Source organism: Schistocerca nitens, chromosome 2, assembly GCF_023898315.1.
Source record: "Schistocerca nitens isolate TAMUIC-IGC-003100 chromosome 2, iqSchNite1.1, whole genome shotgun sequence".
Taxonomy (NCBI): Eukaryota; Metazoa; Arthropoda; class Insecta; order Orthoptera; family Acrididae; genus Schistocerca; species Schistocerca nitens.
Genome location: NC_064615.1, coordinates 325985652 through 326001524, shown reverse-complemented (window position 1 = coordinate 326001524; position 15873 = coordinate 325985652). Strand labels below are relative to the sequence as shown.

The 15873-nt window shown below is 43.8% G+C and overlaps 1 protein-coding gene across 1 annotated transcript in view; it reads left to right on the top strand.

Annotated features, from left to right (window-relative positions):
* LOC126235011 (uncharacterized) overlaps positions 1-15873 on the top strand; it is a 473551-nt gene that overhangs the window by 100396 nt on the left and 357282 nt on the right. The window contains exons 9-10 of the mRNA XM_049943746.1: positions 920-1065; positions 1204-1293. Coding sequence (XP_049799703.1) covers positions 920-1065; positions 1204-1293 — 236 coding nt within the window. The remainder of the gene's footprint in view (positions 1-919; positions 1066-1203; positions 1294-15873) is intronic.

Sequence of the window (15873 nt, the reverse complement as noted above, 5' to 3'; positions counted from 1 at the left end):
ACCGCGCTACTGCTACGGTCGCAGGTTCGAATCCTGCCTCCGGCATCGATGTGTGTGATGTCCTTAGGTTAGTTAGGTTTAAATAGTTCTAAGTCTAGCAGACTGATGCCGTCAGATATTAAGCCCCATAGCGCTCAAAGCCATTTGAACCATAAAGTCGAAGAAACTGCTTCAGCATGTTCGCCGCCACAAAACGAAACTTCTCCTCCATGACAACACAAGGCCTCACACAACTCTGCGCTCCTGGAAAGACTTCACAAAACTTCATTTGACTGTTCTTCCTCATCCACCCTTCAGCTGCGATCTCGCACCTTGCGACTTACATCTTTTAAATCCAATGATGGACACACTCCACCGGAAATAGTACATAATGGAGAGGTTATTCATCCAGTAAGACTCCAGCATCGACCAGTAGAATGGTACAATGCATGAATACAGGCCTTCCCAGTAAGATGGCGGGAGTTCGTCGCATTGAACACAAATTATGTTCAAAATAGGGTTTGCTACCCGAAAGGAAGGAGAATGTATGGTGATTGGTTCAAAATGGTTCAAATGGCTCTGAGCAGTGTGGGACTCAACTTCTAAGGTCATCAGTCCCCTAGAACGTAGAACTACTTAAACCTAACTAACCTAAGGACACCACACACATCCATGTCCGAGGCAGGATTCGAACCTGCGACCGTAGCAGTCGCGCGGTTCCGGACTGAAGCGCCTAGAACCGCTAGGCCACCGCGGCCGGCTGGTGCATTGGAATACGAATAAAATTAACCTGCTTTCAGAATAAAAACTTACAGAACGCCCCTCGTAAAATGGTGTGAATGTATCTCCTATTCAGACATGGAAGTTACCTTTGTACCCCCATGAGACCTGTTGACAACTTACTCGTCGAAGCATCCTTGTACGTGTTTCGCTGCGGTAGGCCTGTCGGCGGCGGCGGACGAGGACGAGTTCCACGAGAACCTCATCTTCCGCGGGCTGTTCCGCAAGCGGTCCGTGTCGCTGGAGGACGCGGGGCCGGCGTCGCTGGGACCCCTCGACAGCCCCGCCGCCGGGGAGTTCCACTCGGCGCCCGCCTCGCCGGAGCCGCCCTCGCCGCCCCCGACGGCCGCCCCCGCGACCGCCGCCCCCGCCGCCAGCAGCGTGGCCGGCCGGCCGCAGCTGCCCACGCCCACGCCCGCGCCCGCCCCCGCGCCGCGCACCCAGCGATCCTCGCCGTCCGCCTCCTGCGACTCGTTGGCCGGCGAGCTGCGCACCGACCACAGCGACGGCATCTGGAACGAGTCGCAGGCCACGGTGAGCGTCTGCGTAAAAGACAGGGGGCGGAAGACTCCCTACACCTTGCCCGACAACCACACTGCACCTGTAAACACTCGCAGGACGTTAATTGGGGTCAGTAATTAAAAAGGGTGTGATACAGGGTTGTAGCCTATCCGAAATGTTATTCAAACTACACAATGAGTAAGCAGTGAAGGGAATCAATTGAAGCTCAAGTGGAAGAAATAAAAGCTTCAGTTTTTGCCAGTCACCATGTAAATCCGTCATAGGCAGCAAAGGACTTGAAACGTCGGTTGAGCGGAATGACTAATTTCATGACAAGATGTTATAACATGCACTTCAAGAAAAGTGGGACAAGGGTAATGAAGTTTACTTGAATTATGCACTACTGACCATTAAAATTGCTACAACAAGAAGAAATGCAGATGATAAACGGGTATTCATTGGACAAATATATTATACTACAACTGACATGTGATTACATTTTCACGCAATTTGGGTTCACAGATCCTGAGAAATCAGTACCCAGAACAACCACCTCTGGCCGTAATAACGGCCTTGATACGCGTGGGCATTGAGTCAAACAGAGCTTGGGTGGCGTGTACAGGTACAGCTGCCCATGCAGCTTCAACACGATACCACAGTTCATCAAGAGCAGTGACTGGCGTATTGTGACGAGCCAGTTGCTCGGCCACCGTTGACCACACGTTTTCAATTGGTGAGAGATGTGGAGAATGTGCTGCTCAGGGCAGCAGTCGAACATTTTCTGTAGCCAGAAAGGCCCGTACAGGACCTGCTACATGCGGTCGTGCATTGTCCTGCTGAAATGTAGGGTTTCACAGGAATCGAATGATGGGTAGAGCCACGGGTCGTAACACATCTGAAATGTAACGTACACTGTACAAAGTGCCAACAATGTGAACAAGAGGTGACCGAGATGTGTAACCAATGGCACCCCATACCATCACGCTGGGTGATACGCCAGTATGGCGATGACGAATACACACTTCCAATGTGCATTCACCGCGATGTCGCCAAACACGGATGCGACTGTCATGATGCTGTAAACAGAACCTTGATTCATCCGAAAAAGTGACGTTATGCCATTCGGGCACCCAGGTTCGGTGCTGAGTACACCATCGCAGGCACTCCTGTCTGTGATGCAGCGTCCACAGTAACCGCAGCCATGGTCTCAGAGCTGATAGTCCATGCTACTGCAAAAGTCGTCGAACTGTTCGTTCAGATGGTTGTTGTCTTGCAAACGTCCCCCTCTGTTGACTCAGGGATCGAGACGTGGCTGCACGATCCGTTACAGTCATGCGGATAAGACCCCTGTCATGTCGACTGCTAGTGATACGAGGCCATTGGGATCCAGCACGGCGTTCCGTATTACCCTCCTGAACCCACCGATTGCAAATCCTACTAACAGTCATTGGATCTCGACCAACGCGAGTAGCAATTTCGCGATACGATAAACCGCAATCGAGACAGGCTACAATCCACCTTTATCAAAGTCGGAAATGTGATGGTACGCATTTCTCCTCCTTAAATGAGGCATAACAACAACGTTTCACCAGGCAACGCCGGTCAACTGCTGTTTGTGTATGAGAAATCGGTTGGAAACTTTCCTCACGTCAGCACTTTGTAGGTGTCGCCGCCGACGCCAACCTTGTGTGAATGCTCTGAAAAGCTAATCATTTGCATATCACACCATCTTCTTCCTGTCGGTTAAATTTCTCGTCTGTAGCACGTCGTCTTCGTGGTGTAGCAATTTTAATGGCCAGTAGTGTATCAGGTGATATTACGGAGCGATAGGGGAGTGACAAGTGTGGATTGATTAAATGCACTAAACACTATGTTTAGCCCACTGCCCAGTATAAAATCAACGTAGCGGCCGCAATTAATTCCTGAATGAGATACACTTCGAATACAATAACCAGAAAGATCATACCGCATACAAATCTCTTGAACGGCCTGATAAGTTTACGATATAAAACTCTTTGCATAATGTTCATGTACGTGATCAATATCCAGTGAAAATGCATGTTAACCAGATTCAGTGGAAATTCCGTTCGACCATAAATATTTTTTTTTCACAATATTAGCAATTGACGTTGTAAGTTGCCACTCCTTCTTGAACTTGCCACAACGGTTTATACACCAATATCATCATTTTTCATGACCTGCAATACACAATAAACAGGAAATGTCGTTTGACATGGTCCATTTTCGGCAATGCGTAAGAACGGTGGAAATTTACTACATTGTAATACCATTTGAACATTGAATATGTAGGGATGCTGTAAATTCCACTCCACATATAGTCAAAGTATGGCAACATGCACCTTGTAGGTGCAACTAGCTCCAGTGATATTCCTTACTAGCAGTCGCCTGTCAACGCCTAATAAACTGAGAGCTTAATTCCTATTGGCAAAAGTCAACAGTTGCAAATTTGTCGTCTCCATCGTCAGATGATCTTGGAGTGCTCCATCAGCATGAAACTGAAAATCACTGCTGAAAATCGCCTGTAAAAAAAGATTTATAAGGGAAGACGCGTGTGCAATGTGGCCCTTAAGCAAAGTGCTGCGTTTATTCAGTAGATACGCATTTCCATGGATCATATTCTAAAATTCGAACAACGATACAATCAAGTCGAATAACTGATAAATCAAGAGAAGTGGAGTAAAATAATGAATTACCATAAAGAAACTAAATATGAATCCCATATAATTGACAAAGAAACTGTGGTGGCTGTGAATACAGATTTGAAATGGACTGTTGTTAAATCTCTTTAGTACAGTACCTCAGAACGACGCCACAAAATTAGCAGCTCAAGAACATCAAAAATCATTTAAAGTTCAAGGATCTCCTACAAATCGCTTGAGATTACAAATGCCTAAGATTGAAATAGGTTTGGATTATCATTTGTTATAAAGCACATACTAGGGTCAAGAAAGACTCACACAGAGAATTCGTAATTTTCATGAGAGTAGCAACTTGAAACAGTAACAACTTTCTCAGAATTTAAAAGTATTCTGAAACTAATTCATATGAAAGTGATTGTAACATACGCGGGTATGCGCATCTCACGACTTGCATCGACGTGTGCCGGTCAAAAGCTTCAGTCTGGCACGGGAGTTCCTGTTTGTGACCAGAGTACTATCAGAGATGCAGACATTCCGCTTTTAACCTACCCATGCTTGCCTGTTAGCCAGGCAGGCAAGGTAGGCAAGGTGCCGCAGGTTATCAGCAGAACGGGCGGGATGCCTTGCTCCCATTCAAACCAAGCTGTGTCCGACCGAAACAGCCTAAAGGATTCTTGCCTGTCTGGCTGCCCGCCCGTCTTCCCGCAGTACTACGCTACGTATCAGTTTATTCTGTACGCTTTCATTGTAGTGTTATGATTAGCATTCAGAACTTGTTGAAAATACCTAGTACCACAAGAAGAGGTTTAATTCAACATGTATTTATTTTGGATCATTGTAGGGCAGAAAATGGTGAGTTTTATTTGACTTTTTTTCCTTTTCGGCGTATTTAGGGCTTAGTTATTTATTTATGTATGAACAGTTTTCTCTGCAACTTCACCCTCTTGCAACTAATACTGGCTATTCTTAATTCGAACCATCATCAGATTACCTCTAATACGTGTTTTCTGTAGTAATGAGAACCACCTCTGAAAGTCTGGATCATTTTCTCCTAAAAACTTGAAGATGCAGTTACATTCCAAAGCCAACTGAGGTAACGTCTTGGAAGTCAAATATGACCCCAGTTGCAGCAGTTTTAATTACTTTTTCCAGGATTTGTATTACGGGTTGACTGAATTCACTGTAAGTGGCCAAAATAGTTCATTCTAAATTCCCCAAATGCATTTTACCAAAGAGAAACTTAGGTTTTCATATTATGTTAATGTAAGAAGTACATCTCCGGAAGAAGGAGCTTCTCTTTGATACTAAGCTTTCTTTGCACTACGTTGCATTTCACCAGAATGTTGTTTTTAATTTCCACTGAACCATATTTTTTTCTGTTTCAGTCAATGTTTGCCCGAATTTAGAAAGCCTATATATACTGCCAAATGGCCTCAAGTCCTTAGCACTCATTTCCACACACTTGTCAGTCACTTCGTCTTTGTCCGCTTTCAAATTAAGTGAGGAAACTGCTGGTGAAATTTGCCAACATTTCGTAACATACACGAGGTTCCAGAATGAGTGTTTAGTAACTTCTTTCACAATCTGCGTTGCGAGACACCTACCGTTTTATTTGAAGCTGCTCATAAACACACTACAATTTTCCCCTGCTGGACTAGCACTCTTTTTCGCATGTGAGATATATTCTCCAATTGCTGATTCGTCCTCAGTCTACATTAAATTTAGTTTGTTCATTTTGCTGCTGCCGCCGTTATAATAAATGAGCTCCAGTGCGAGTACTTACGCAGACGTATGTCTGTCTGTTCTTTAGTCACGCTGGACGGACAGCGCAACCTGTTGTCAGATGCAGCAGGCTGAACGGGTCCCGTGAAGCTCGTCAGGCTTGCGGAAACCCAAACTGGCCTGTTTTAGCCACAGTGCTTCAGTACACATGTACTCTTGTGCCTCCGTTTCGGCAGGTGGACCTGCTTTAATGGTTGCGACAGAGATAGGGGCAGGTAAGCTGGAAGGAGAATTTGTACACCTCTGGGTACTGCACGGCGGAACACTGGATGAGAAATGCTGAGTCCTCTGCAGTTCAGACAGCAAGCTGGAACCAACTGAACTTACACGAGCTTTGCGTTCCTCTTGATCGTCACGGCAAGAAATCTCTACATTTCAGCATTTAACATAGATGTTTTGCGCGAGCGGACAAGTTGACGCGCGTATCGATTTTCTGCTACCAGCAAGTGACTAACACGGAGCGCGTTGCAGACCTGTCATATACGAAAACATGCTCGTAATGAAATGGCCACTTTCCATCATGACTAAGGTTGGTTGGTTTGAGGAATAAAGGGACCAAACTACAGGGTCATCAGTCCCTACTAAGGAATGTGGGTGATAAAAGTTATGGAGGGAGACGGATGCTGAACTGCAGTGATCTGGTTCGAGTTGAACGTAGGTTGCAGTGGTTACGCAAAGATGAAGATACTAGCACATGCTGGGCACAAGGCTGTTTAGAACTTCTTGTGGCAGGGAGCTGATTGGGGAGCTTAAAAGTACTGGAACCACTAAACGACGTGTCTTTATAAAATAATTTATTAAAAACAATTAAATTCACACAATAAAAGGTAAACCATCAAGGGGATCACAATCGCAAGTGCTTAACAAGGAATTAAACCAAGAACAGTCAGATAAATAACTCAGTAGTAAATGACACGCGCCTCACACAACAAAATTTAAATTCTGAACTGTCAAAGTGACAGACAAAGAATGACAAATCAAGCTGCTGCTAAATAGTTAATCGCGTTGAGGCTTTGTTCATAGGCAGGTAAAGAAAGCCAAACGACAAACTTTGCAGCTGTAAAAATGCCTTCAGGCCCAGTTAACTGTATGTTTCGTCGGAAAGCCAACAAAAAATTGTTACAAGCACATATACTAAGTTAAATCCAAAATTATTCGTAACTGCTGCACCGACGGTATGAAGTCCAATGATAAAAGCGTATTATGATAAGATATGCAAACACAAGGAAAAATTACAGATTAAAACCATGAAACGTGAAACCATATATTTACACTTGACAATTTCATCAAAGGGCATAGGACTCAATAAACGCCGGCCGCGGTGGTCTAGCGGTTCTAGGCGCTCAGTCAGGAACCGCGCGACTGCTACGGTCGCAGGTTCGAATCCTGCCTCGGGCATGGATGTGTGTGATGTCCTTAGGTTAGTTAGGTTTAAGTAGTTCTAAGTTCTAGGGGACTTATGACCACAGATGTTGAGTCCCATAGTGCTCAGAGCCATTTGAACCATTTGAACTCAATAAACTTAGTAACTACGTTGAATGCAACACCGCATTTTAGAAACACTGAGCTTCACTAATATTCAAGTACTGTAAGTCAGAACATGAACCGGTTAACTGAATTAACGACATTTTACAATTATTGAAGGCATTTTAAGGTTTGCCTGAAATTCTCTTAAAATACAAGAAATCCTTTAGTAACTATAGTGAGATTCATAGGGCACTGACCAAGCAAACAACAGGCGGAGCTTAAATTAAAGATTGCCTCTAAGAGGCTTTCTCTACGAAAACTTTTTTCATTTTATTTTTTATTTTTTAAAGAAACGTTGTCATATAATAATGTAGTATTTAGATCATAAAAAATTCAAGTGACGTAGACTGTTGAAGTTAGGGGAGCAAGAACAGTTACAGATTAAGAACATAAATACCACATGTAAATATTGTAGCCAGAAGCAAATCTTGAGATTTACAAAAATTTTAATAGCACTTCAAAAGAAAGTGGTACACTAGCGGCTTACAGACTCTTAAGCAAATTTTACGACTGGTGGAGGTGCCCGAGAATTTGCCCCGAAATTTGATGAAAACACAAAAAGTCCATAATTAATCATACAACAAGTTCTTACAGCCAGGCGCCAAGCATTGCAATAGGCTAAGTTTATACTGCAGGAGGCTCGTAGGTGAAACCAGAGATTAACCTCAGGATCAGCAAACAACGGCAGTAGCCACTCAGATCTGCCGGCAGACTGAGTAAGGCCCAGGCAGCATCATCGCATAAACAATCGACAGATATTGATAGAGAGAGGCCTAGTTCACAAACGTAATAACGGCAACTAATACTGATCTAAAGTACTCATGGGCTTTCTGTCTTACAAAACTGAGCACAATTAACGAATGTACTACCAAATACGTTTGTCGTCTGTCACTGCACTAACTAAAGCATACAGTGATGTCCATGCGAATATAGCTTTAAGTAATGAATTACATGTCCTGCAACATACAAATAAAATTAAACAGTATGAGATTGAAAGCTAATGTGCAAAGTAAGTTTGAAGAAGCGCTTAAAGCACCAGCAAATCTGCCGGCAGGAGTGGCCGAGCGGTTCTAGGCGCTACTGTCTGGAACCGCGCGACCGCTACGGTCGCAGGTTCGAATCCTGCCTCGGGCATGGATGTGTGTGATGTCCTTAGGTTAGTTAGGTTTAAGTAGTTCTGAGTTCTAGGGGACTGATAACCTCAGCAGTTAAGTCCCATGGTGCTCAGAGCCATTTCAACCATTTTTGAACCAGCAAATCAAAGTGAAAAAACATCATGTTCACAAAACACAGGGCACGGGATAACACACGAGGCAAGCAAACTACAGGTAAACTTAACAACACTGTTTAAACAAATAGCAAACATCTTAAAACACCGGTAACGAGAGGAAAATTGCAGGTAATCTACCAAAGTAGATAACAAAGAACCCCTTCAGCAACAAAAGGCAGCCACACTATTCAGTAAATGACAATTTTACATATTTAATGCATGTACTCACAAACCGTAAATATGTGCTTGGTTATCAGGAAAAAACTGGCGGATTTGGTCCACGATATCGCGTGGGAAGAAGATGCATGAGGAACTAGGATGGATGAATTTAAAGCCAGAAATCAAACACCTCACCGTAGTCCACAATACGTGCAGGCAATAGTTCCCCAACAGGCAACAGTTCCCTCCAACGATGAGTTAGAAGTAGTCCAAGTTCCTAGCCAGTGTGCTGGCTTCAATAACTCTTCACAAGCGAGGCTGCCGCCTTCTAGCAACTTTCGGCCAGTACCGAGCGCTCACAAGTTCTCCATTTACCACTGTTGCAAGCCAGCCACTTCTTCACTTGTCACAAGCCGAGCGCAGGAATATATCTTGTCCGCTGCCACTCACGCGCACCATTTTGCGGTCCATCATTCTCTCGTCGCCGAGCAACGGCCAGAGGGAAAGGCAACGAGAGCAGCTTCGATACCAGCAAAGATATCATGCGTGCGTGGCACGAAGTTCTTGTGGTAGGGAGTTCCATTTCTCCAGTGGCACTGTTGACAACTGCTGGATGATCATCGGTGCACGTCGACATGCTGCAATACGTCTTCCCAAAGTATCCGACGTGTTCTGTATGAGACTTAAGTGAGTGAGCGGGCAGGCCAGTCCTTTCGCCGAACATCCGGTAATATCCAAGAATGATTGCCTATTGAAGTCGCGGGGTTCAAACGATACATATCGTTGTAAATCGATCATGCGACTCTGGTGGCTGTCGTTATGAACAATTATTTGTGATCGTCATTTTTATCTGTTTTCTATCGTTCCTGCAGTTGCTCTAAATTACATACCTCCGCGAATTATTTGTGAGTTGCTTGGGGAACCCGGACGATTTCTTTCGATAGTGAGTGTGATGTCTGGTGTTCCTATCGTTTCTTCGGCGGATTCTCTCACATGGAAAAATCTTATTCCATGGTTATCCAGTGTAGAAAAATATTTGACTTTTTCTCGCAAATATGGAGTACTACCGGACGAGAAAAGAAGGGACTGTGTAGACTGTGGTGGTGCGAAGTGTGTGAAACATGGTAAGTCACTTTCGATGCTGAAATACCGTTACAATTTCATGGCGGACAGTACGGAAAACTAACGAGTATCAAGAAGAATACATGGTTCGACTCTTTCAAATTATCCACCCATACCATCGTAATGGACTTTAACATGACGACAACACCGACGACGAATAAGGTAAGTCGTCTCCTTTGCAATTACAAATATTTTTGTAACGCTCTTCTTTTGTCCTTGCTGTAGTAACCACCGTAAACATAGTCATAGCGCCCACCACCAGAGTCGCATGATCGAATTACGATCGCATGTTCGATGTGTATCGTTTGGACCCCACGACTCCGATAGGCAATCATCCTTGGAAATTACCCAACATCCTCTCGCTGCAATAGGAGCCCCACCACTTGGATAGTTCGAAGAGGTTGCGGGTTGTCATCTATAAACATTGGTGAAGTACGAGTAGGACTTGCGCACTGAGGATTCTCTACAAATTTAATCATGTACACATATGTCGTTCATCTATCTTGAGACTCGAGAATCTAAACAATTTTTGTCAGCTTCAGGTATAGTTACCAGCAAGATATCGGTCCCAGGAATTCCAATACCGTATCAAAATCTCTACAGTAGTTGCTCAGGCTAGCACGGACATGTGAAAATAAGCAAACAGGGTGCATCAATATATACATGCAGGTATAGGAAATTTAAAAAATGTTTTGTTTGATTACTAAAACATAACTACAACTTACATTTTACGTTTGCATGCAGTAATAGTCGTGTATTATTGTTCTGACGGATGATGAATGCAATGTATGTTCTAATGGCAAAACCATATTTTTGTGATATAATTACAGTCCAACAATTTTCATATTTTTTACTTTACTTTAGTGTGTAACCTTGCTTCTTGCCAACATCAACGAGAAGTACACTAAAGCTTTTGAATAGTGAGCTCGCGAGTATGTGACATAAATGGCCGGATCTTTTGATTGCAGCCGGTCGCTGTGGCCGAGCGGTTCTAGGCGCTTCAGTCTGGAACCGCGCTGCTGCTACGGTCGCAGGTTCGAATCCTGCCTCGGGCATGGATGTGTGTGATGTCCTAAGGTTAGTTAGGTTTAAGTAGTTCTAAGTCTGGGGCACTGATCACTTCAGAAGTTAAGTCCCATAGTGCTTAGAGCCGTTTGAACCATTTTGATTAAATTGAGATAAACTCTGCCCGAACAGGGCTCGGAAGGCCCCACGGTACCGACCGACTACCGTTTCATCCTCACCCGTTAGGCCTTACTGAAGGCGTACATGGTTGGGCATGTGGTCAGCACACCGCTCTCCCGGCCGTCGTCAGCTTTCGGAAACAGAACCGCTATTTCTCAGTCAAGAAACTCCTCTATTGGCCTCGCAAGAGCTGAGTACACCCCGCTTGCCGACAGTGCTCGAAAGACTAGGAGGGTCACCCATCCAAGCGCCAGCCTAGCCCGACGGCGCTTAACTTTGGTGAGCTGATTGGAACCGGTTTCACCACTGTGGCAAGGCTGTTGGTGATTCCATTAACTTAGAACCTTAAATTTTATACACCGCCAAGGGACCATGGACCTTAGAACATAAAATAAATTTGAATTTGATACGCCAACCTGTTCATGAGAAAAAGCGGTCGTAACAGACGGACAGACAAATAGACAAGACGCATAAAAATTGACCAAAAAAAGTATTTTTTCGTGTTACATAATTACAAATTAAGAATTTTAGGAGTTTTTTTCCTTTACCTGTACTGTTACACCTTGATGCTTGACGAATTTCATGATCCCAGATCAATGGAAGGTACCCTGTAGGTTTTGATGAGTGGATTTGCGAGCTTCAAAATATGTGACATACATGGCCGAATCTTTTGACTAAACTGATATAGAAGTTTAAATGTTTCACACCGCCAATAGATCATAGATTTTAGCATGTGACACAAATTTTAATTTGATAGACCAGCCTGTTACAGAGAAAACTGAGTCTTAACAGAGAATAAACACATGGACAAAAATGATGAAAAAATATTTCCATGTGATTTGATTGCAAATTAACAATTTTTAGATTTTCTCCTTTTGCAGATTTGATGATTCTAGGTTATCGGGAAGTTCCATATAGGTTTTGATGAGGTAGTTGTCGAGTATCATTCTGTGTGACATAAATGGTCACAGAGGAAGACTGCACTGTAGTTCCTTCTCTAGACTGTCGCACAGATGACAAAATGACAAAAATAGATGACAGAGGCATAGAAAAACAATTAAAATCGCTCAAAAGAAGAAAGGCCACTGGAACTGGTGGAATACCAGTTCGAATTTACTCAGAGTATGCGAAGGAACTTGCCCCCTCTTTTTGCAGCGGTATACCGTAGGTCTCTAGAAGAGCGTAGCGTTCCAAAAGATTGGAAAAGGGCGCAGGCATCCCCGTTTTCAAGAAGTGACGTCGAGCAGATGTGCAGAACCATAGACCCATACCTCTAACGTCGATCAGTTGTAGAATTTTAAAACACGTATTTTGTTCGAGTGTAATGAATTTTCTGGAGACTAGAAATCTACTCATTAGGAATCAGCATCGGTTTCTAAAAAGACGATCGTGTGAAACCCAGCTCGTGCTTTTCGTCCACGAGACTCAGAGGGCCATAGACACAGGTTCTCAGGTAGATGCAGTGTTTCTCGACTTCGCAGGGCGTTTGATACAGTTCCCCACAGTCGTTTAGTGAACAAAGTAAAAGCATATGGACTATCAGACCAATTGTGTGATTGGATTGAATAGTTACTAGATAACAGAACGCAGCGTGTCATTCTCAATGGAGAGAAGTCTTCCGAAGTAAGAGTGATTTCAGGTCTGCCGCAGGGGAGTGTCGTAGGACCGTTGCTATTCACAGTATATGTAAATGACCTTGTGGATAACATTGGAAGTTCACTGAGGCTTTTTGCGAATGATGCTGTGGTATATCGAGAGGTTGTGACAATGGAAAATTGTACTGAAATGCAGGAGGATCTGCAACGAATTGACGCATGGTGCTGGGAATGGCAATCGAATATCAATGTAGACAAGTGTAATGTGCTGCGAATACACAGAAAGAAAGTTCCTTTATCATTTAGCTACAATACAGCAGGTCAACAACTGGAAGCAGTTAATTCCATAAATTATCTGGGAGTAGGCATTAGGAGTGATTTAAAATGGAATGACTATATAAAATTAATCGTCGGTAAAGCAGATGCCAGACTGAGATTCATTGGAAGAATCCTAAGGAAATACAGTCCGAAAACAAAGGAAATAGGTTACCGTATACCTGTTGGCCCACTGCTTGAACACTGCTCATTGGTGTGGGATCCGTACCAGATAGGGTTGATAGAAGAGATAGAGAAGATCCAACGGAGAGCAGCGCGCTTCGTTACAGGATCATTTAGTAATCGCGAAAGCGTTACGGAGACGCTCAGTAGCTCTGTACGGGCTTTTGTTGAAGTTTCGAGAACATACCTTCACCGAGGAGTCAAGCAGTATATTGCTCCCTCCTACGTTTATCTCGCAAGGAAACCATGAGGATAAAATCAGAGGGATAGAGCCCACACAGATGCATACCGACAATCTTTCTTTCCACGAACAACACGAGACTGGAATGGAAGGGAGAACCGATAGAGGTACTCAAGGTACCTTGCGGAGTATGGATGTAGATGTAGATATCTTTTGATTAAATTGATTTGGAAGCTTAAAATTTTTGCACTGCCAGGGGACCTTAATATGTAACATAAATTAGAAATCGATACGTCCACTCGTTCCTGAGAAAAAGGGTTTCTAATAAGACCGACAGACAAGGCGGTCCTGCAAGCTTTTACAGACTGAGGCGCGGAACGCTAAAAATGAAGACAGGGCTGAATGCACCCCCGAAAAGACGCACATGGCGAAGGAGTACGTAACTCATAATTACATTGACCAGTGTGTGTACCGTGTTCAAAGACTTTAGTCACTGCGGCCATGAAATGTTGTGCGTCCCCACATTAATAGCTGGACCACGATTATGTTCGACAATGTAGGATGTATCCTCGCATGGTGAGATGTGGGAAAACGTAATGCACCCACCGAAATTATCGAGCTTCAGAATTCTGTGGTTGAGGTGTAATGTTGCATGCACGTAGCGACCTCGAAATCGTTAAACACAGAACACCCACCTGACAACGTAATTGTGACGCAGCGCTCCTTCGCCACGTGCATCTTTTGAGAGGTGCATTCGGCCTGATTTCATTTTATGGATGACAGTGCGCGACCACTTGGAACAGCGCTGATGGACGAACTCTTGGAACGAGAGGACATTAGGCAAATAGATTGGCCTGCCGTTTCCTCGATTTAAATCCCATCGACCTTGTGTGGAATGCGTTGGAAAGACGTGTTGCACGAACGATCCTCAAGCAGTTGTCAACCGAGCTGGTGGAGAAACTGAACGCTCTACCATAAGGACTCCTCACTAAAATTGTGACCAACACGGGAGTACTTCGCACAGCTGCCATTGCCGTCCGTGGTGATGACAGTCCGTATTAAGAACCATGTCTTGCCGCTTGTAATGTCCGGGAGACAATCATGAATCCTGGTGACTTAAGTGTAACTATTGTCTTTGAATAAAAGTGTGATTTCTGTTCGTCTTGTCGTGTATTTCTTTCAGTTACCTTCTGTGCTATACTGTACTGTTCTTGCTGTGTATGGTCCAAGTTTCTTCGAGGTATGTTACTTGGCGGGGACTCATTACGCAACAGTTACTTTCATTCTTGAATTTTTCCCACCAGTCTATTAATACTGTATGTCACATTAAAATTGTCATTATTTATTATCTATCTCTTATGTAAAAGAAATACCGTGTGTGTGAAACCTATGACACTCCTCGCCTGCTACTATTACTGCACCATAACCTCTATGCTAGAAACAGGTTGTGACATAAGACTATTTTGTAAAAGCAATTATGGTATAAAGCAACAGAGCAGTGTTACCCTCTGAGAGGAATTTTGTTATGTTGACCGTGTTATTCCTAATGGGAGTGGCTTATCGGAAGTGAAAGTCAGAATTACGTAAATAATTAAACAGTAACAAACAAAATTTTGCCTATCTGCACTGTTTAACTGATAATGGAAAACGGTCGCCAGCCTAACTAGGCAAAAGAACTTAGAACTACTTAAACCTAACCAACCTAAAGACATCACACACATCCATGCCCGAGGCAGGATTCGAACCTGCGACCGTAGCAGTCCCGTGGGTCCGGACTGTAGCGCCCAGAACCGCACGGCCACCGCGGCCGGCTCACTGTTAGTCATACCCCTTCCTGTTCTTTCCATTTGCGAATGGAGCGACGGAAAATCGACTGTCTAGATGCATGTGTTTTGCACGAGGCCTCATTTCTCTTATCTTGTCTTCGCGGTCCTTACGCGAGATCTATGTTGGTGGCAGTAGGACCACTCTGGCGATTGTCTAAAATGCTGATTGTATAAACTTTCTCAGTATTGTTTCGCTGAAAGAACGTCTACTTCCCTCCAGGGATTCATATTTAAACTCAGAAGAATTTCCCTAATACTCATGTGTTGATCGAAACTAGCAGTAACATATCTAAGAGCACGCCACTGAATTGCTTCCATGTATTCCAGCTGGGGATCGTAAACACTCCTCCAGAGATCAAGGAATAGATCACACAAGTGTTCTTTACGCGGTCTCCTATGAGCTACACTCTCCAAAAATACAACATGTATCAAAAACAATCATCCGATTTTTAAAAAAAATCATAATTTTTATGTTATTTGAGATATGTGCGTGATCAAAGTACTGTTGGACAGAGAAAACTCTCGTGCTTTACATGGTTCCAATTGTAGCAGCAGTATGTGCCCATTTCAGTTGTAATAAAAATGGAGTCAGGATAACAGAATGCATTTTGTGTTCTACGTTTTTCGCAGTGCGGGTCAGTAATAACTGGTTAGGTGACTTTCGTACTAGGTATGACGTAGATCCTCCTACAGCACAGAGCATTACACGATAGCATGAACAGTTCCGAGAAACAGGTTGTTTGTGTAAAGGCAAATCGCCGGAGACGTCTTCGAGTGTCTGACAAAATGTCTCTGAGCACTATGCGAC